This window comes from Panicum virgatum, chromosome 3N (assembly GCF_016808335.1).
Source record: "Panicum virgatum strain AP13 chromosome 3N, P.virgatum_v5, whole genome shotgun sequence".
In the NCBI taxonomy this organism is placed as follows: Eukaryota; Viridiplantae; Streptophyta; class Magnoliopsida; order Poales; family Poaceae; genus Panicum; species Panicum virgatum.
In genome coordinates this window covers 52,876,252-52,896,996 of record NC_053147.1, presented here as the reverse complement: position 1 = coordinate 52,896,996, position 20,745 = coordinate 52,876,252, and the positions used below count along the sequence as shown (strand labels likewise).

Sequence of the window (20,745 nt, the reverse complement as noted above, 5' to 3'; positions counted from 1 at the left end):
GGAGAGGCGCGCGTACGCGGGGTGTGGGGGGTTGTAAATTAAAAGAGGTGGTATTGCAAGTTATATTGATATTATATATTTATTTATGATTTTGCTATTTTCAGGAATATGCAAGGTCCTTGACCTTCTGAAAAGAAAATTGGATTGCCACCTCCTCCTGCTCAACTCAATCAACAGATATATATATATATATATATATATATATATATATATATATATATATATATATATATATATATATATATATATATATATATATATATATATATATATATATATATATATATATATATATACTGCTGCTTACAACCAACTCACCTGGGCCCTGGGATCCCCTCCTGGTGCCCGACGGGATGTATGACAATTTCTTCTTCCTCTCCTCCCCGTGGAGGTCCTGGATCTTGTAAATGCACGCCGCCATCTTATGTTCAAACACAATGGGACCGGCACTATTCTCGCTCTTGTAAATGCACGCCTCTTCCATTGATAAAAAGTACTCTGATCTGTGCTAGCTACTGTGTTATTGAATGGTTCCACTACTGGCCACACTACGGAAAGGCCTACATGCTGGTGCTGGACACCACGAAGAAGCTCCAACTCTATCTGGCATCGATTTTACTGAGCAGTTGAAGGTGATAGAACTTAATTAACCATAAGCAGGATCTTAGCTTAGTCTAATCATGATCACTAATACTTAATGCGGAATTAATGATTTAAGAACTAACCAGAACCGGTAGTCATTATGGATGTCTCTGTTCTTGAAGATTTGCTGATGTAGATGAAGTAGAACATGATGGATGTCGATGCAGATCGAGGGACACCGTGCTTCCAAACCTTCCAGCACCTTAGAGATCGGTTAGGTTAGGGATACGCTAACCTTGACGGCTTAACTCGTGAGTAATCACGATTAAGGAAAACCAGGGGTTTTCCCTAGATATATAGTGCTGTAGGCTTGGGGCCGGGCCCTTAAATGGGCTGAGTTTGCCTCCCGATCAAAGGCAACTAATAGGGATTAATAATCAGATTATGATTGGGCCTTTCGGCCCAATTAGATCTTGACCAAGGTCAATAAGTCCAACATTCTCCCCCTTGATCGAAGGTCAACAACTTATTCTTTATAATATTCAAAACATTGATCACATGAAGGTGGATACACATGAATCAATAAACTCCCACTTAATCGAACAATCTTAATCTTAAACTTAAACTTTTGTTCGCCTTATGTTCACACTCAATACCATAGCAAAACCCAGCAAATGAGTCATTGGCAAACATTACAAAAATACCGGGACACCATTAACCAAAGTCCACTACAGTACCTCGATAGAACACTTAACTTATTTTGGGAGTTTAATTATTCGGCATCATCCAGAATCACATTTCAGGTTTCTCATCAAATTCATACTAATTTTTGTGAAAATAGGATAAGAGATAAAACCCTCAATTAGTCATGTTGCTAGCAATTTTACTTAATGCATTAAAATGACTTGATCCTGGGACCTTTATTCACAACATAATAGTTTAAATATCAATGGGCTTGACACCATCAACCAAAAGTTGTTACTTAAAGGGAATACTGTTATTAAATAGCGACATTGATTCAAAACCAAAGTTAATACATTAATATTACCAGAATATATTGCATATGCCTGCCTAAAACATGCTATACAAAATTAGCCTTAATTATGCCAATCTTGTTTTAGAGCTTTCTGCAGAATTGCTCATATATGTAAGAGTGAAAGACATAAAACTAATTGTGCACATTTATATCCACACACTCTTACAAAATCTTGTCTGAATAGTACCTTAATTAAATAAGCATGTTATTATAGTGTTTCTATCTTTTAACACCTTTTCCAGTGGACCTCCCCTGGACTAAAACTAATAAAGTTTTGTCAAGTATTCCGGCTTGTCATACTAAGTCAATTACTTATAGGGCTTAGCATAGAGCTTCAAAACTAAAATCTTAGGAACGTCTTCTTATTTATCTTATTCTTAACTTTATCCTTATAACGAAATTTGCTATATCACGCAAACAAAACAGGCATGGCTGTGTATGCATTCACATGTTGTCACTTTAGAGTCTTTCTTAACATACTCCCTTTAGTGACAAATCCCAATACTCACTATGGTCTCATCTTAGTATTATGCTCCCCCAAAAACTAGGAATGCATTCTTACTTTAGTCAGCTTATGGAGAAAATATTCACCTTAGAGTATCAGAATAATTATTAATCCACCTTTACTTTATAAAATGAATCAGAGTTACCTATGAACTTAGCATCTTAGTTTACTTTGGAATCACATTTCAAAACTTGTAGACCCATTACAGCCTATTGCCTCGACTCCATCAGAAAATTGCCATGATATGAATTGTTCAAAATTCACATCCATTAATCTTAAAATAACTGAGGCTATTACTTTTGTGCCCAAAACTTAAATTATCATTAAACATTACGTATCTTCGTCATGGTTAAATAACTAATGTAAATCCTTAATAGAGTTTGGATGAAAATTGGAGAAATACTTATGGCACGATATATATATCAAATCATATATATATATATATATATATATATATATATATATATATATATATATATATATATATATATATATCATCTCAAGTTATCGATATAGAGAAAACTTATCCTATATCTCATTAAGATTTTTCTTCTCTATTTCCTTCCTTCTTTGTGAGCTTCCATTGAATTTTGAATAATCAGAATATTAGAAGTGTCGGCCCTTAAACTTATCTGAAATAATTCACAATGGTAGTTCTTTTACTATTTATCTTGGCACGACAAAAACTATACCACTGATCAGCTTTCTTTGCTAACCTAGCCCACCCCAGCGGTGGCTAGTTAATGAACTAGAGTAGCAAAGCTATGATTAAATGTTCACAAAACAGCGGTGGCCATAATCATGCACACAACCATACTTCAATCATCTTATTTGAGACAATTGGCTTTCCCATCACAATGGTATTTGAATAATCATGTCTTAGCATGATAAAGTTGCTCTTAAACTAACCTAGTAATCATATACAATGAAATGCAAATAAGCGCATGATAATAACCCTACGTTGGTCTGATTATAATCACGCAATAAGTAACAACTTGCATCACCAGTGGAGAAAACAAGCGAAACTTAGCTGAAACTCATAATTAAAACAACGGTGGTTAGATTTAATTACAAGTTTACTCTAAATAAATTTCTGTTGGTTCCATTTATTTAGAGGCATCTCATAGTACATTGGTGTATAAGCACCGGCTAGTATTTTATACTTAAAACTTTATACTTAATTTTACCCATGAGCTTATGAACAACGAAATATTACTGAGAGATTTATAATAAATGTATCTTACAAGAGCAATTGTTTACTAGCTTTATTAATTGGAGCATCTTATGAATTGATGAGACATTCCACTCTCCCCTTCGAATTTGTGGTCCAAACGTAAATGTGCCACATATTCGACAAGGTCTCATCACTTAATTTATCTCATCTAATATTCATGATAAAATTATGAAAAATTTCTCTTGTAGAGAAAAAATAATAATAACTTAAAACTTTATGATATAAACGATAATCACTTAACTTAGAGGAAAAAATACTCATTAATACTGAAACAAAGGTTTCATCAATAAGTACATTGATATCATTAAACTAAATGTTGAATCTACTAACTAATTCTAAATTATCAACTAATTCTAAGAAAAACTCCCCCGACCTCATGGATCTCTTATAGATTGATTAATATAATGCTCCACACATGAGTCGGAGAGATTAATTCCAAAAACCTTAATCTCATAAGCTATGTCCAACATATAATGTATGTGCTTTGCCAATCCACCATGCCCATTATAATGTGAAGTGGTTAATCTTTTGATGAGGTAACTTACGCAGACTTGCCTATGACTCATCTCAATTAAATAGAGGAAACCACAAGCAGTCTTGTCCTCCTCATCATCAAAAACTCCCCTTATGCCATCAGAGATTGAACGCTTAATGATTCTTTTGGCAAGCTTATTATCCTTCTCCCATTGCTCTAATTTGAAGTGATACTCATACATCTTCTCATCATAGTCCTCAATGCCAGAAGTAGGAGGAAATGGCTTGACTGTATAGAGCACATAATCAAGCTCCAGAAACTCGAGAATGCCTCCTGTCATCTTCTTCCATAAAGGAAAGTCAATGCCATTAAATTGCTTAATAGCCTTCATGTAGCTTGCATCTGAAATTATAAAGCCAAATAATAATATTTAGTCAATATCATAATCTTATGACTTAGAATCAGCACGAGTGGAAAAAATTTCAAATGTCTTAATGTGCTGATAGTGCAAGTACTTATGGGAACAATAATGCAAGTGATGCATTATTTAATCTTAGAGCACAAAAATAATTCATGCATTTCTTATTAATCTAAGACATAGTTTATTGTGATGGAAAATCACTTAAGCTTGAAACTGGAACTTTTAAAGATTCAAAACTTAAGACTTATTTAAATAGTGCATAGTCATGATGGCAAATAGAATTGCACTAAGATTATGAGAGCTTAATAGATTAATAATCTCACTCATGAAATATGTACGTTGTACATATTAAAATTTCCCAAAACTTTAGCTTAACTTAATATCTAAATTTAATCTTAAGTTCATGATGAACATATATTCTCAAGACGATAGCGGAAGCATAAGGTAACAAAATAAAATTATTGCTACGAAATTATTCTTGAGATTTTAGCTTAAAATCAATTTCCAAATTAATAATTGGAAAAATTATGACAAATAAATTTAGGAAATTATGAGAAAAAATTTAGGAATTAATTTTATAACATCAAAATTAAGGAAAATATCACTATTCATACTTGAGAAAAATCTATCATAGATAAATTAAGCAATAAACTTATTTGCGAAATTATAAACAATAGACATCTCAAATATGAAATAAATACTTATGGGCATTAAATAAACATAAGGTTGATAATTATAAGTGCAACAGTAATTAATTAAAGCCTTTAAACTTAAACAGTGAGGAAATAAAACTTAAATCATTAAAATAGTAAATACAAAGACTTTAAAACTTAAACTGGGCTAAAAGACTCATGAAACACGCCCAAAAACTCCCCTTCGCGCACGGGCCGAAAGTGCACAGCACAGCTCGTGCGGCCCAAATGGCGCAGTCGGCCCATGTGGCCCAGTTTGGCCCACTAACCAGCAAACCCTAACGCCGGCTAGATCTGAGCCGTTCATCATGATCTAAAGGCCACGAACTGATGTGGTACAGTATAAAAGAGTGAGATGTGTCTGAAAACCCTAATCTCCTCACTACCTTTCCCTTCTCATCTCTCAGATCGAGCCGCCGCAACCCGCAACTCACGCGGCCATCGGGGCTCGCAGCAGGCCGGCGTCACCTCATGCGGCTGCGCGTGCGCCAGTGGGCCGCGCGCGCCGCTCGCGCGGGAGCCACAGTGCCTGCAGCGCGTGCGCCAACCGGCTTGAGCCCGGCACCGCCTCCTCATGGCACGTGGCCGCGTGGTCCACCGGCACTGCACCTCCAAGCCGTTCTGGCCCCGCCGCCAGGCCTCATGCATGGGAGCTGCTTGTTCCCTGCGGCCGCTGCCTGATGCGGCCCTGGCCAGCGCTCGACTCCCCGTGCATGTAACCCGCCGCCTTAGGCCGCGCGCGCTGGTCCCGCAGGACCTGCCTCATGCGGGCCCGGTGTGCGCCGCCAGTCGGTGCGCCTCACGGGCCCTCCCGCCAGCACCGCGTGCGACCACATCGCGTGCGGCTCCGTCGGGGGGGGGGGGGGGGGCTCTGCTGCAGTGCATGCTGATGGCCGGTGGTGTGCAAGAACACCATGAGCAGCGCCTCATACCACGCAGATAAGTTAATCCCCATACTTTGGTCGGGTTAGGGTTTGGAAAAATTGGGGATTTTCTTATGCGATTTGAAAATTTGCATTCCTCTTCTTCTAAATGCTCACTGATGCATCAATTTCATGAATCTAAAGACTAATTTGCGGAAAATTAACATGAACAGAGGCATGATGTTGGGGAAAAAATTAGCAGCAACTGTAAACCCTAACCTTAATTACTTGACTTAATCATGAACAAACTGATTTGCCTCGGACTAATCATGAATTAGCATTAAACATAATTATTTATATCTAATCCGAGGCACTTAGTATGAATAGATCAAGATTCAACATAAAGTTGAACTAAACTGAATTAGATTAGATCTAATTTCGTAATTAGAAACATAATTAACCAAGATATAGATCTAATCATGCATTCATAAACTTAATTAAACATCAATTAGATCTAGTTGCATGCAAAAGCGTTACTGCAGCAACCAAACACATCTTGAACCGACAAAACAGAGGCAAGAACATGGCTTAAAAGATCAACAGAGGCTTAGAATGGCTCTGGATTAGAATCATGACAGATCTAAGAAAGCTCTGATACCAATTGATAGAACTTAATTAACCATAAACAAGATCTTAATTTAGTCTAATCATGATCACTAATACTTAATGTGGAATTAATGATTTAAGAACTAACCAGAACCAGTAGTCATCATGGATGTCTCTGTTCTTGAAGATTTTCTGATGTAGATGAAGTAGAACAGGATGGATGCCGATGCAGATCGTGGGACACCGTGCTTCCAAACCTTCCAGCACCTTAGAGATCAGTTAGGTTAGGAATACGCTAACCTTGACGGCTTAACTCGTGAGTAATCACAATTAAGGAAAACCAAGGGTTTTCCCTTGGTTATATAGTGCTGTAGGCTTGGGGCCGAGCCCTTAAATGGGCTGAGTTTGCCTCACGATCAAAGGCAACTAACAAGAATTAATAATCAAATTAGGATTGGGCCTTTCGGCCCAATTAGATCTTGACCGAGGTCAATAATTCCAACAGAAGGGGCAAGGCGACTCATGTATGATTGGGCAAACCTTGGATGGGAAGCTCTATATCGTTTCTATAACTGAATTCACATCGTTTGCTCGGTTCCGGAGAGAAAATGCTAACAATGTGGAGTGGGTGCGTGACAATGTGATCCCGTTCGAGGCAATGGTTCTTCCAGGCTACCAACACTGCTAGAAAACTTGACATTATTACTAGGCGGGAACCCCCGGTTAGTACTGGTTATCCACTCGGTACCGAATAGTCAGGACTAAATGGCACACTATTTAGTACCAGTAAAAACACCTGCCTGGTTAGTACCGGTTACCTGCCCGGTACCGATTAGTCGGTACTAAATGGTACGCCATTTAGTACCAGTCAAAACATCCGGTACTAAAGGTGTGATTTAATACCGGTCCGTAACACCGACTGGTACTAAACGGTTTTGCACCCAAAATATAAAGAAAAAAATGAAGAACAGCTGGGAGGCCCCTGCACACGCACATTGCGAGGATTTTTCACAAGTCACGCAAATTTTTCACGCGTAAATGCGCGTGCGCGGTCGCGAATATTCGAATCGTACCCACGACCTCCGGCATCCTCGCTTGTAGCTTCATTACCATCCCACCTATGCATCACATATGATTGGGTGGAAGATGCATTTCTTTTGAAGTAACCCTTGGAGGACCATTTAGTACCGGACCAAGACACTGGCCGGTACTACAGGGTAATTTTAATACCATCAAGAACCCTAGCGAAAAGAACAACAACAGATATAATTAATGATCGATAGCCATTCCTATTTAATGCAATCACATATGGCTAATCTAAGGAATTTAGAGATGTCAACCGCAAGTATACCTGGGCCTGCAAACACCAACATATGAAAAGTTAGATGCAAACACAAAACCGCTGCGCCGTGGCGGAGCTCGCAGTTTTTCACATCTAGGACCACTTATCTAAGTGTTTGAAGCACTCAACCTAATCCATATACTAATAGTTACAATATCAATAGCTAAAAGTTCTTAAATTGCATGATTCGGATTATATCTCCACCATTAAGTCTAATTGTACGAAAAACTCAATAAAATCTTGAACCTTCTGTTTCTAAATTACCGGCATCAACATTGCTAGCTCTTGATGCTATTATTTCAGACTCTACTACACTCTCTGGCTCTACTTGTTGCTCAACTTCATCAAGAGGTTGGCAGAAGGTTGGGTGCAGTTATAGGCATAGGAGCATGACAAAAAGAAGGATCTTCTTGTCCTGTTCCTCTTCATTTAGTAATTTAGTCTATATAATGGGGCATAAATAATCTCTTAAGTCAATGTGTTCGATTTTAGTAGAAAAATTGGATGTGTATTGAAGATTGGCCTATTGGGAAAGCCAGAATCAAATTGAATAATTGACATTTACTGCTTGCTGATGCTGGTCTGCTGCTTTTGCGCCCAACCGTCCGGCCATCAGCTGCCGTGCTGGTGGCCTTGGCCCCTGGGCGCCTGAGCTGCTGGCGCTAGCCGCTGGCTGCGGGCCAACTGGATGCCGAGCAGCCAGAAACGCTGCGGCGCGCGCCCGCTCTCATGCGCCTCCGAGCGTTCGGCAGCCTCGCCCCATCGTGACCTCTCTTATCGGCCGCCTACCGCCACCGTAGCTTCCCCAGAAATTTCAGAATTTGATACTCAATTCGTGCGCCTCACTGAATTTGACACTCAATTCGCATGCCTTTCAGTATTTGACACCAGGACTGCGAATTCTTTTAATATAGGTGTTTCTCGTCTATTTTCTCTATTTTCTCACTTTTACATTTTCTTTTTAGTCTCCAGATCGACTATGTGAAAAGACCTAAATGCCCCTGGCCTATCCCTTTAACTCACGACTGCTCCCAGGCTTGGCGCACGGACTCTGTTTGCCTCCTTCGTGCCGTTCAGGCTCCATGCGCCGGCCTAGCTAGGGTTTGGTGGTCCAGGCGGATGCCGCCGGTGGCTCCTGTTCATCTGCTGCGCCGCCCTAGCTCCGTCTCTCGCCCCAATCGCCGGTCCCCGTCTCTGCGCCACCGGCAGGGCTCTTCTTCTCTGCGCCGCCGCCCCAGCCACCGGCTCGGGTCCCTGCGCTACCGCAGGTCCCTGCGCTGCCGCCCATCTTCCCTGCCGGTGGTCTGAACCGCCGATTCTGAAGGGATGGATCCTGTGGAGGTCCCTCCTGGGTAAGAAAGCCTTCCCTCATTCCTCTCGTCTTTGTGCTTACTGTTAATTTCGATGGGTTTGATTTGGTGAGGATGCTGTGGATTATGATAGGGAGAACCCTCCAATAAAAGTTGGAAACACATATGCTAGCATGAGTGAATTCAGAGGAGCCGTGGGACAACATGCTATAAAGGAGCAGTTTGAGCTTGGAACAGAAAAGTCATGCACTGAAAGATTCAGGGGCTACTGCAAAGCTAATGGTTGTCCATGGGCAATAGCAGAAAGGTTGTTGCATGATGGGCATGGTGGGAAGCATGTTAGGGTAATTTTGCTAACCACCCCTTACCCATTGCCTTTAATTCAATTCAATAAAGAAGAGCATTTTTGTCCTTCCACTGGAAAGAGTTAGGACAAAGATGGCATCATATCATTGGGTAGCAGAGAAGGCAATCCCTTACCTAAAGAAGGATCCAAATATGGGTGCCAAAAAATTGCAAAAAGTGTTGGAAGACAAGTACCAGGTCACAATAGGATATTCAAAACAGTGTGGGCTGGTAGGCAAAAGGCAGCAGAACAAATTTTTGGTACATGGGAAGAAAGTTTTTGGTTATTTGTTTCAACTTCAAGGCAGAGGTAGAGCTTAAGATGCCTGGAAGTGTTGTAGAGATAGATATAATTCAGAAAGATGATGGAGTATACTTTCACAGATTCTTTTGCTGTTTTAAAGCAAGCATTGATGGTTTTCTAAATGGGTGCAGACCATTCCTAAGTATAGACTCCACAGTCTTGAATGGAAGATGAAAATCCCTGTTTTAAAAAACATTTTAAAACTACGTTTAATCTTGATTAAACTCTAAACTTTGGCCTAGCGTTGCGTTTAATCACAATGTCGTTTAATCACAAAAGACGTTTAATCTACGTTTAATCACAAAAAACTCTAAACCATAGGCTAGCGTTCACCTAGCGTCTAGCATTTTTTAAAACCTTAGATGAAATGGTCATATGCCTTCAGCTACTGGACTAGATGGCCACAATTGGATGTTTCCAGTTACATTTGGATTTTTTGATAGTGAGACAACTGAGAATTGGACATGGTTTATGCAGCAGTTGCAGAAGGCAATTGGCAATCCACCAGCCCTGGCATTGAGTTCAGATGCTTGCAAGGGCTTGAAGAATGCAATAAAGACAGTGTATCCTTGGGCAGAGCATAGAGAATGTTTTCTGCACTTGATGAGGAACTTTGTGAAGCAGTTCCAAGGGCCAGCTTATGGCTGCATGTATCCTGCAGCTAGGACTTTTCAACCAGAGTATCATGAGTACTTAATGAACAAAATTTATGAAGCAAGTGTTAAAGTGAATCCATATTTGGACCAGCACCATAGTTTGCTTTGGATGAGGAGCAAGTTTAGTACACAGATCAAGTGTGACCATATTACTAGTAATGTTGCAGAGGTTTGGAACCAATGGGTGAAGGAGATTAAGGACCTTCCAATAGCTGAGCTTGCTGACACACTTTGATCAAAGTTCATGGAACTTTACGCAAAAAGAAGTTGGATTGGTGAAAAATTAGATGGCCACATAATGCTTCCTATTGTAGTGATACAACTTCATGTACTCAGTAGACAGCTGGGTCACTTGAAGGTCAAAGAAGGTGGCAGGGAAGAAGCAGAGGTGACAGAGATCACTCAATCACAAAAGATAATTAGACATGTTGTCAATCTTAAGAATCACACTTGCACATGCAGAGAGTGGCAAGTCTCAGGGAAACCATGTCAACATGCTCTAGCATTGATAATAACATACAGAAATCCTAAGATGGAAGATTACCTTGATTCTTACTATTCAGTCTACCATTTTAGGCTAGCATACAGTGGTGTCATTAGGCCACTAACTGACAAATCTCAGTGGGCCAAAGTGGATATTGGGTTCAAGTTGCGGCCACCTCTAGCAAAAAGGCCTGTTGGGAGACAAAGAAAGAATAGAATACCTAGCTGCTTGGAGAGCAAGGGCAGCAAGCCTTGGACAAAAGGCATGTGGCTGGTGCAGTGCCAGAGATGCCTTGGTCGTGGGCATAGAATGACGTCCCCCAAATGCTCTCTCAATGGTACAAAAAAAGAGGTAAAACTGGTGACATTTTCTGTTTGTTTGTTGACTCTTTTCCATGTCAGCTCAACTTGTTGTAATTCCAATTGCAGGAAGAGTCGTGCCAATGTAGGAAGGCCATTAGGTTCAAAAAAAATGAAGTAGGTACTAGTACTCATAAGAGGCAGAAGGTTGGAACATCAGGAAGTCCTATCCCTAGTGCAACATCTGGTAGTCCTGGGCCTGTCACAAGAAGGTAAAGACAAATTTCATAATTTTTTGTAACCATTACTACATCTGAATTTAAATATCTGCTCTCTTTTTTTCAGTCAATTAGCATTGAGCATGGAAGGTGGCACTAGTGCAACATCTGGTAGTCCTGGTCCAGTCACATGAAGGTAAAGACAAATCATATTTTTTTGTAACCATTACTAGATCTGAATTTAAATATCTGCTCTCTTTTTCAGTCAATTAGCATTGAGCATGGAAGGTGGAGGTAGTGGAACATCTTGTAGTCCTGGTCTTGTCACAAGAAGGTAAAGACAAATTTCATAATTTTTTTTGTAACCATTACTAGATTTGAATTTAAATATCTGCTCTCTTTTTCAGTCAATTAGCATTAAGCATGGAAGGTGGAGGTGGAGCATTGGAAGGAGCATCGACCTTCCCTACTACCCCTACAAGGCCAACAAAACTCCTAGTCAAAAGAAAGAAGGCAGCTGTCAAGAAGAAGCTCACTCCAAGGAGGCCGACAAAGTGATATGTGGCATGGCCTGATGATTTTTGTTGGTTTGCATGTAGGCATGACCTTATTTTGGCATTGAGCACCTACGTGGTGTGCTTTATGTTGGCATTCAGCACTATGGCATTCAGCACTATGTGCTTTATTTTGGCATTAAGAACTTATGTGTTCTCTTTTAGAACTTATGTGTTTTGTTATGGAACCATGAATGTTGGCTGGAAACTGAAATTTCAGAATGTTATGTCAATTTCAGATGATTATATTGTGATTTCTGTAAACTTAAATTGTGGGTGCATGCTGCCGAATTTTCCAAAAAATAATACCCAATAGCCTGGGAGTTCAAAACAGGGGCGAGACAAGCCTGGGAAGCAGCGATACAGGACTGGGAGATCGCATGGGAGCAGTCGTGAGCTAAAGGGATAGGCTAAGGGCATTTTGGTCTTTTCACCTGGTTTGGAGACTAAAAAGGAAATGTAAAAGAGAGAAAATGGAGAAAATAGATGAGAAACACCTAAACTGAAAGAATTCGCAGTCCCAGTGTCAAATTTTGAAAGGCATACGAATTAGGTGTCAAATTCAGTGAGGCATATGAGTGTCAAATTCTAAAATTTCTCTAGCTTCCTTAGGTTTGGGAGGAGTCGCGCAAGTTGAGCAAACCGGCAGGCCGCACTCGGGCTTGCAGGCTGCGGGCCTGGAGCGCTAGGGGTGAACGGTGCGATGCGGAGACAAGCTGACCTCCATCTCCGGGATGAGTTGCTGGGCGAAAGAATTTGGGCCAGCTGAGACACTAGCCTACTCGACGCAAACCTTTCGTTGGATCATGGAAACTATAGGAGATATAAAGGGATGTTAGGTCAGGCCTAGGGCCACGGCCCTAGTTGCTCTAGGCCCCATATCCGCCCCTGCCGCTGCGGAACTTGTAGCCGGGATCTATCGGACGTAGCAGATGGGGCATTCACATGAAAACAGAGGATTGCGGGAATATTTGGAATTGCATGCGTGAGTGACACATCACATCATAGAATTGTTGTTGGAGATGCTGCCAAATGGTCCCACATCCCATTCACCAAGGAGTGCCGTCGGGTCTCCAAATGCTGCGGCCTTAGACCCTCCACAATGTGTGTAGAGAGTGATGCCTAAATACTCTCTCCATTTTAGTCATCACTCCCCACACAGCAGGTTGAAAGTTATCGGGTGCTCTAGCCTAAGAGGGGAAGGGGGTGAATTAGGCACTAATAAAAACTTAGACCTATGGCTCCAACTAGTTTGCACAAAACTTAAACTAAAACATGCTATCTAAATGTGCAACTAGGTTGTTCTAGTGTGAAACCCCTATCCCAAAAGAGTTTAGCAACCTATAGCCTTTCCTATCAAGAAACTATTCTATGAAAGTAAAGGCACACAAATTGCTAGTATGAAATGCGGAAGCTTAAAGAGAGGGATATGAGATAGCAAACTCTTGACGCGGGTGTTTATCCCGTGGTTCGGTAAGCCACAAAGGCACACCTACATCCACGTTGTTGTAGCACTCACTAAGAGTATTGCTACTCGGCCACCAAGTCTCTTCCGTGAACACAATCACGGTCGCCTTGGCCCCGGGTTCCACTAAGGAGCTTCTCCACAAAGTATGGGGGTCTCCACGTCCCCCGCACAAAGTGTCGTCGCCGCTCCACACCAAGTCGGAGGGTCGATGATGTTGCCGGCGAGCTTCACGCTCCAAGGTGCCGGCGCACCAAGCTCTTGTTTTGGTTCACTAGAGAACCACAGCACAAAGGCTCAAGGCCTTGCAATCACACTCACTAAGAGCTAATCTAGCACTCACACTTTACAAAGCTAGTGCTATAAGCTAAGGATATGATCTATGAGCTCTTGTATGGCTTGGAGATGTTCTTGGATGTGTATGAGGTGTCTTGGGACTCCAGCAATCTTCAAATGGCCGGGGTGAGGCGTATATATAGGCCACCAAGTCTTGTAGCCGTTGCTCCAACGGTCAGCAGAATTCTGCGTATCACCGGTTGAACCGATGCCTCTGGTAGGGATAGCGTCGGTTCATCCGGTCACTCACAACCCAAAGTAGCCGTTGAGCTTCTGACAGCTGACGCAGTGATCACCGGTTGAACCGATACTTTGTACCGATACATCACCGGTTCATCCGGTGCTTAAGAATCTTCTCCTGGGCGCTGACGTCATTGCACCGATGCCATACTCCGATGCACCGTCGGCTAAACCGGTGCTGAAGAAACTTCTCCTGGGCACTTGACATCGTCTCTGGAACATAGGACGTCAATGCACCGATGCCCTTTCTTGGATCGTCGGTTCAACCGGTGCCTATAGGCTGACTTGGCTTCGATTTCCTCCTGCACCAAACATCAAGGCGTCGGTTCATCCGACAAGCGTCGGATGCACCGATGCTTAGGCATCGGTTCTTCTGGTGCTCCTGATCCGAAGAGCTTTCAGGGCGCAGCCCTGAGACCCGAGAGGGGCGGCTCCCCCTCGACCCCCGTCCGCTAACCGGGTAGCGGAACCCCGTAGGGGCGACCCTTCGGCCCTTGCTACGCCTATCTTCTCTTTCTCTTTATCATCACTTGAACCTAAAAGCCTGAGAATGATCATCTTAACAATCATATTAGTCCAAGTGTTGTGTTGTCATTCGATCACCAAAATCACTTGAAAATGGCATAAATGGTGCCATGTTCCTTACACAGGTAACATGCTAAAGTGATGTCAGAGCTTGCAAATTTGGGAGCGATGCAAGTTGAAGCATCGGTGCCAGCCAATAAAAAATATTTTGTGTAGTCCTTGATTGTTTAAAAGTATCTGGTTGCAGCACATAAAGAACAAATGTAGCACAAGTTTACCTTATATAGGGACCCACATTTGTAGCTAGCTTCGGTGCCAATTTTATTAGTACATTGTAGCATGTCATAGTGATGCTTGTTTTTTTTACCATGGGACCTATTTTTTTTCAAGCTTCACTACCACATTGTGGAGGGCCTTACAAGGAGAAGGCCCGGAAGGTCGGCCGGCGATGCTGGCGGTGCGGCGTAGCAGCAGGGATGCGGTGGGGACGGAACGAGGAAAGCAAACGATGGTGGGGATGAGCACGTTGTAGGCCATGGATCCTTTGGGATGTTTAGCCTCAGTCGCATAAGCACCTCCTAGGGGCCCCGATGATTGAGAACCTCTTGGTGCTGAGATCGCAGGCTAAGCAATGGTGCGAAGTGTTCCTGATGGACGTACAATAAGGCTGGCATGAGCAAGATTTCCTTTAGCTTGTTGTTTTTCTTTTGCTGTTGTAAGACTCTGCTGTAGTGAGGAGGTTCTAAGTGGCTTAGTCTCCTTTAAACTCAGATGTTGCGGTCGGCAACCCCGACCTCCCACACGATGTATCAACTTTATACGCTTTCTATAAAAGCAGGTAATCCTTTTTCGAAAAAAAAACTCTTGGTGCTACGATTTTTTTTGAGATATCTTTTTTTTATCAGATTTTTGAGATATCTTGGTGCTACGAAAGGATGCTACAAATGGACCAACACCATAACAAAAACAAAAATGGGCTTACGACAGAACCTGAAAAAAAAAGAAAACGGCCCACACACACATCATCCTTGTTTGGGGGCAATACTGAACGGGCCCAAATCTGTTTCAATAAGCCCATTCATTGCAGTGCCTCTGCCGTCTGCCTGCGCCCGCGATGGCTGGAAAACCTATATATTTTCTATATATTTTCTGGAAGAAATTTTATTAAATATCTTCCACTGTTTGAGATATGTGCGGACTAAAATAAATGGATATGATGCAATCTGGCACGAGGAAGTGCATGCGCATACGCACAGTTTGCCGTAGGGGAGGTGGACAGCTGTCCAAGCACAGCTGGCTGGTGGAAAAGAGGTTGGGACTCCTTTTGGATCGGATAGTACACTTTGCTTTCAATTTTTTTCCAAACCGTAAATGCTTTTCTGATTCTGTTTGAACCACCGTGTTACTTACAATTTATGCAATAAAATAAGATGCAATACTAATATATTTTAGTTTTTTAATATTGTTTTGAAAAATCAACATTTGTAATGTATCTTTCACCAATTTGACTATATATGTTCAACAATTTATATATATTGATTCAACATATCTTTTATAAATGTTGAATTAGTTCATTAGAATTGTTGAAGTGATTTTTTAAAATATTGAGTACAATAGTTTAAAATGTTGACTAGCCTGACACTTCTACATGTACCATTTTGGAGTATTCTTTAGCAAAGGAAATAATTTAGCATATTAGAAATCACACCTATGATCTGCTACTTGCTGTCTGTATCCACATGCAAGTAGTAGTACTAGCAGTTACCTATCCTACGTGTTGAGTTATGGGCTGTACGGGGCCGTGCGATGATAGAGCTATTCATCTTCCGGAATAGAGCTCCCCGCGATGGCCGCCTCCCCCGAATCACCGCTGCGGCGGCGGCGGCGGCTGCCGCCCCGATACCACTCGAGCCCATTCGTACCACCATAATCGACCTCGGTGACGACCTCATCCTCGAGATCGTCCTCCGTCTCCCATCCCTGCCGAACCTTACCCGCGCTGCGCTGGCCTGCCGCGCTTTCCTCGTCGCCGTCCGCTCCGCCCCGACCTTCCGCCGCCGCTTCCGCCAGCTCCACCCGCCCCCCTCTCCTCGGGTTCTTCTTCGTCCCCAACCGTGGCGAGGCGTCCCCATTCGTGCCCGTCCACCGCCGCTCCGACCCGGACCTCGCTGCCGCCGTCCGCGGCGCCGACGTCTTCCTCACGCGCCTTCCCTACCACGAGGACGCCTCCCTGGTGTGGGAGCTCTTGATGTGCCAAGGCGGCTACGTCCTCATGCTCAACTCGAGCACCAGGCAGACCGCCGCCTACAACCCCCTCACCCGGGCTCTGGATATCCTTCCGCCGCCCGACGAGATCTCCAACGGCTTCCGTGGCAACTTCATCAGGCTTGATTTCGTCATCCTCTCCTCCGAGGAGCCCCCTGGATCTTTCTGCGTGGCCGCCTTGTACTTTGGAAAATCGGAGATGCGCCGCCCTCTTCTCTTCGAACACCATGGACTGAAGCATCCTCACCTTATCAGAGCCTGCAATGGCACAACCGTCGAGAAAGAACTGCACTGGCCGGCTTCTATCGGGCACGCTATTGAATGGATCCATGTACTGGCCACACAAGAAGAACGCCTACATGCTGGTGCTGGATACCGCGACGCTGCAATTTTCCTACATCTATCTGACCGTGCACTTAAAGGGACAAGGGGACATTTAAAAGATTGGGGAAAACAAGGATGAAAAACTCTTATCGTTTCGGTAATTAGATTCACACTGTTCGTTTGATTCCAGAGGGCAAATGCTGATGGCGCGGAGGAGTGGATTCTTGACAGTGTGATCTCGTTGGAGGCACAGGTTCTTCAGGCTACCAAGGGCTTACTGGATGATCGGTATGCTCTCATAGTGTGGGATATTCTGGACGCCATTGAGTACTTGTCAACTTTGGAGACATTCAGAGATCCTAGGTCTCCTTCTTGGTTCCTATCCTTCTGCCTGGAAACAAGGAAGCTGGAGAAGCTCTTTCACATGACTATTGACAATGACAACGATGGCTTTCCATACATCATGGCATGGCCTCCTCTGGTACGCAGCAATTTGAGCCCATGACTCTGGGGGTATGATGTGTGGAACTTGGTATGATGACATAGGAGGAAGATGGAAATAGAAATGATAAACCTTATTTTACTATCCTCTTATCATCAATGCTGTTTTGTTTATTTTATACCTGATTGAATTCTAGAGTAATATCAGTACAAGGTGTTTTGTAATTTGGCAGTTCGGTGGTGTATCTTAGTGCACATCAGTGCCGTAATTTATTTCTCATATTAGAGGTGTTACATGTTTGTCCAATGTCACATAAGAGCACTAGGTCGAAGAGTTGCTTTTGTGACAAATAGAACAAAATAAGGTATCTATTTTTTAAAAAGAATTCCAGGGTTGTATTGAACATCAATTTTGACCAATGTAACTTCAGCCATCATCCTGGTCACTTTCTTCTTCTTCTCCTCCTTCTTAATTCTGCAAGCTAATGCTTCCATAGCACCGCATTTATAGTGCCCATGGTTCCCACTTAACACTATCCAAACACTGTTAAGAGTAAGATGGCTTTATCTTGCAACTAGTACCTTGCATGTAGATCTGTCGTTCAGAATGATTTTCTGCTAAACTGAAATGCTGCAGTCCATTTGCTCAGCATATATTTCTGCACAAGAACTTCTGTGGACACCGTATATGCTTTTCAAAATGGGCACAATGGATCTAACACAAACTTGATTGTGATTTTGTTCTTAGTTCTACATTTTGGATTTGAAGAACAACATAAAGCTGTCATGTGGGAAGCTGTGGCAAAAACAGTGTTTGCAATCTGCAAGATATTTGCAAAGTTGTTTTAGATCAATCTATTTGATACCTAAATCATTTTGTGGTGCCTATATAGTACTTACCAGTTGCGAGATTTCTAGGCCTAGTAGCTGTGCACTGGATAAGTTTCTAATTTTCACTATGTCAAGCTATGGAAGCACCATTTGCTACTATTGGTAAAATTCCCTCTTTCTTTTCTTATAGTGAATAAGATGATCTAACCCACATTACCAACAGCACTTGATCTCCCTTAATGGCAATTCATGATAATGAAAAGTGGTTTATTTGTATTTTAGCATTGACATAACGTTTTTGCAACTCATCATTTGCCTTTTGGTATCAAAATAACTCTTTTAGGTTTGTTGGGTGTACTGCAGTACCACTGAGAAGGAATCGAACATTGTCGTTATGATCATGAAAATAACAAATTGCATCTCCTTGCCATTTCCATTTTATCAGTCATCCCTCGTCAACAGAGACCCCTTTATTAGTGAACCACAGAAAATCTTGTGTTTAACTGGTATTTTTGGCTTCCAAGGTGTGAGCAAGGGATATATGTTAGCAGTTTACCTCTTTTTCTCAGGGCATTTGTACATGGGTTTGACATACATTGGCCATGGTACTACATCTTTGCCGTTAGTTCGGTGGAGCCTCTATGCCTTCTGCTGCTCATCATGATCTTGCAAGATGGGCAGGTCACCACTTTCTGAAGTGCAAACCACAATTTTTCTTTCCTAACATTGGAAACAGATGTGTATTCTTTTACCTTCACAAACATCAGAAAGAACACGACACAGCGCACGGCCGCACGCTAGTGTGGTTTCTCATCTATCCAGCAGGTTTCCTCCTAGAATCTTGCCAGTTCCCCTGTTCTGCGGTTACCCTTTGTGTTCAGTTTTTCGGTCTCGCAATCTGATTGCTCTATCTTTTTTTTTTATGGTGCTCTATCTGTTGACTGACCTGCCAAAGAGCGAGGCGTATCTTGTCTTATCCATCGATTGCAGCACCATCCCGTCCACTGGGGTAGTGTGGCGGCAGCACAAGGTGTGGCGTTACGGCTGATGAGGGTGTGGCCATCGACTGCACCGTGCGTACGCCACCAAGAGCCGTTGACAACAGAGGAAAACAGAGCACCGGCCAATTATTTGCAGGAAATTCCCGTAAATCATTTTCGTGTCTGTGATACCGTCCCCGACAATTTTCACAGTAGCAAAACATAAAATTTATAAGTTTCAATTGATTCCTCTGGAGGGGCTCCAGCCCCTGCTACCATGCTGATCCATGGAGCCCCTCCTAAGCCTCTCTATAATTTTTTGATATGAATACACTGCGAGTAGAGCTAAAGTTGTTTAGAGGTAAAGAAAGTCCCTCCTAATAATTATTCTGGATCCGCCACTAGTGGGTGGGTGTAAACAGCATATTTTACCAACCTTATTTTAAAATATGTTGCTAACCATAATTTATAAGTTTCAATTGATTCCGTAACTAAATTTTAGCTACTGCTTAATATTTCATTTGACAAATAAATAAATATGGAAAAAAACCCATATCGACAGCCACTGTTTTGTATTCATTTCCAACAGCTTTCATTGCTACACATATGTGGTTGGTAGGGGCGGATCCAGAGGTGGGTCTGGAGGGGCTCCAGCCCCTGCTACCAATGCTGATCCATGGAGCCCCTCCTAAGCCTCTTCTATAATTTTTTTGATATGAATACACTGCGAGTAGAAGCTAAAGTTGTTTAGAGGTAAAAGAAAGTCCCTCCTAATAATTATTCTGGATCCGCCACTAGTGGGTGGGTGTAAACAGCATATTTTACCAACCTTATTTTTAAAATATGTTGCTAACCATAGCAGGCAAAAAAAAAAGATATTGTCCACGGGGCGGGTGTGTTGGATACTCCCTCCGTCCTGAAATGTAGGGCATTCTAGAGTTTTTAGGACAGATTATGGTTGTGTAGAAAAGACTTTCGTACCCCTAATTATTATGCATTGGAACTCTATTTGGGTCATTAAATATATGCTAATTAAGGTAGCATGTCATTTCCCTATGCATCTCCACCACATGCTCCACTTTCAATCTAGAATGCTTTATATTTAAGGATAAATTTTGAGTCCTAGAATGCCCTACGGAGGAAGTAGGCTCTAAGATGAGCTAGCCTCATAAGCGTAATAAACTAGTTGGGCTGCATAGGGTTTTCCAAAGTAGGCCACCAGTTAGAGTTTGTGGGCTTGTGGCCCAAAATCACTTCTTCTACAAAAAGTCTAAATTATGGCTCTTTTTATTTAGATGATCATATTTTGCTAGAAATAGTCTAAATTTCGTCTACAAATGTGACCAAAGTTTGGTTAACCCAATAAAATCATTTACTGTTCCATTCACTCTAATAAGCATTCGTCCAATTTG

At 42.1% G+C, this 20,745-nt stretch overlaps 1 protein-coding gene and 1 pseudogene across 3 annotated transcripts; both read left to right on the top strand.

Moving 5' to 3' along the window:
- The first annotated feature begins 8,797 nt into the window (after positions 1 to 8,797).
- On the top strand, positions 8,798 to 12,172 carry LOC120666162. 3 transcript variants are annotated; one of them, XR_005671594.1, is made up of 6 exons: positions 8,798 to 9,108; positions 9,200 to 11,206; positions 11,284 to 11,426; positions 11,500 to 11,568; positions 11,638 to 11,706; positions 11,780 to 12,172. XR_005671594.1 is itself a non-coding variant. In XM_039945951.1 (6 exons), the coding sequence occupies exons 3-6, from the start codon at positions 10,904 to 10,906 to the stop codon at positions 11,928 to 11,930; spliced, it is 666 nt and encodes a 221-aa protein (XP_039801885.1). In that variant the 5' UTR covers positions 8,799 to 9,108; positions 9,200 to 9,417; positions 10,867 to 10,903; the 3' UTR covers positions 11,931 to 12,172. The 3 variants fall into 3 exon arrangements, 2 of the variants coding, with proteins under 2 accessions (XP_039801885.1, XP_039801883.1); XM_039945951.1 differs by lacking the exon at positions 11,500 to 11,568 and having other exon boundaries at positions 8,799 to 9,108; positions 9,200 to 9,417; positions 10,867 to 11,206; XM_039945949.1 differs by lacking the exon at positions 11,500 to 11,568 and having other exon boundaries at positions 8,799 to 9,108.
- Positions 12,173 to 16,298: 4,126 nt separating this feature from the next.
- LOC120667886 lies at positions 16,299 to 17,932 on the top strand (annotated as a pseudogene).
- The last annotated feature ends 2,813 nt before the right edge of the window (positions 17,933 to 20,745 follow it).

Bases quoted from the DNA above. Each gene is read 5' to 3' on its own strand.
- LOC120666162 (XM_039945949.1), top strand. From the start codon at position 10,616: ATGGAACTTTACGCAAAAAGAAGTTGGATTGGTGAAAAATTAGATGGC. The intron at 11,427-11,637 runs GTAAAGACAAAT...TCTCTTTTTCAG, and splicing joins CCTGGGCCTGTCACAAGAAG to TCAATTAGCATTGAGCATGG. The intron at 11,707-11,779 runs GTAAAGACAAAT...TCTCTTTTTCAG, and splicing joins CCTGGTCTTGTCACAAGAAG to TCAATTAGCATTAAGCATGG.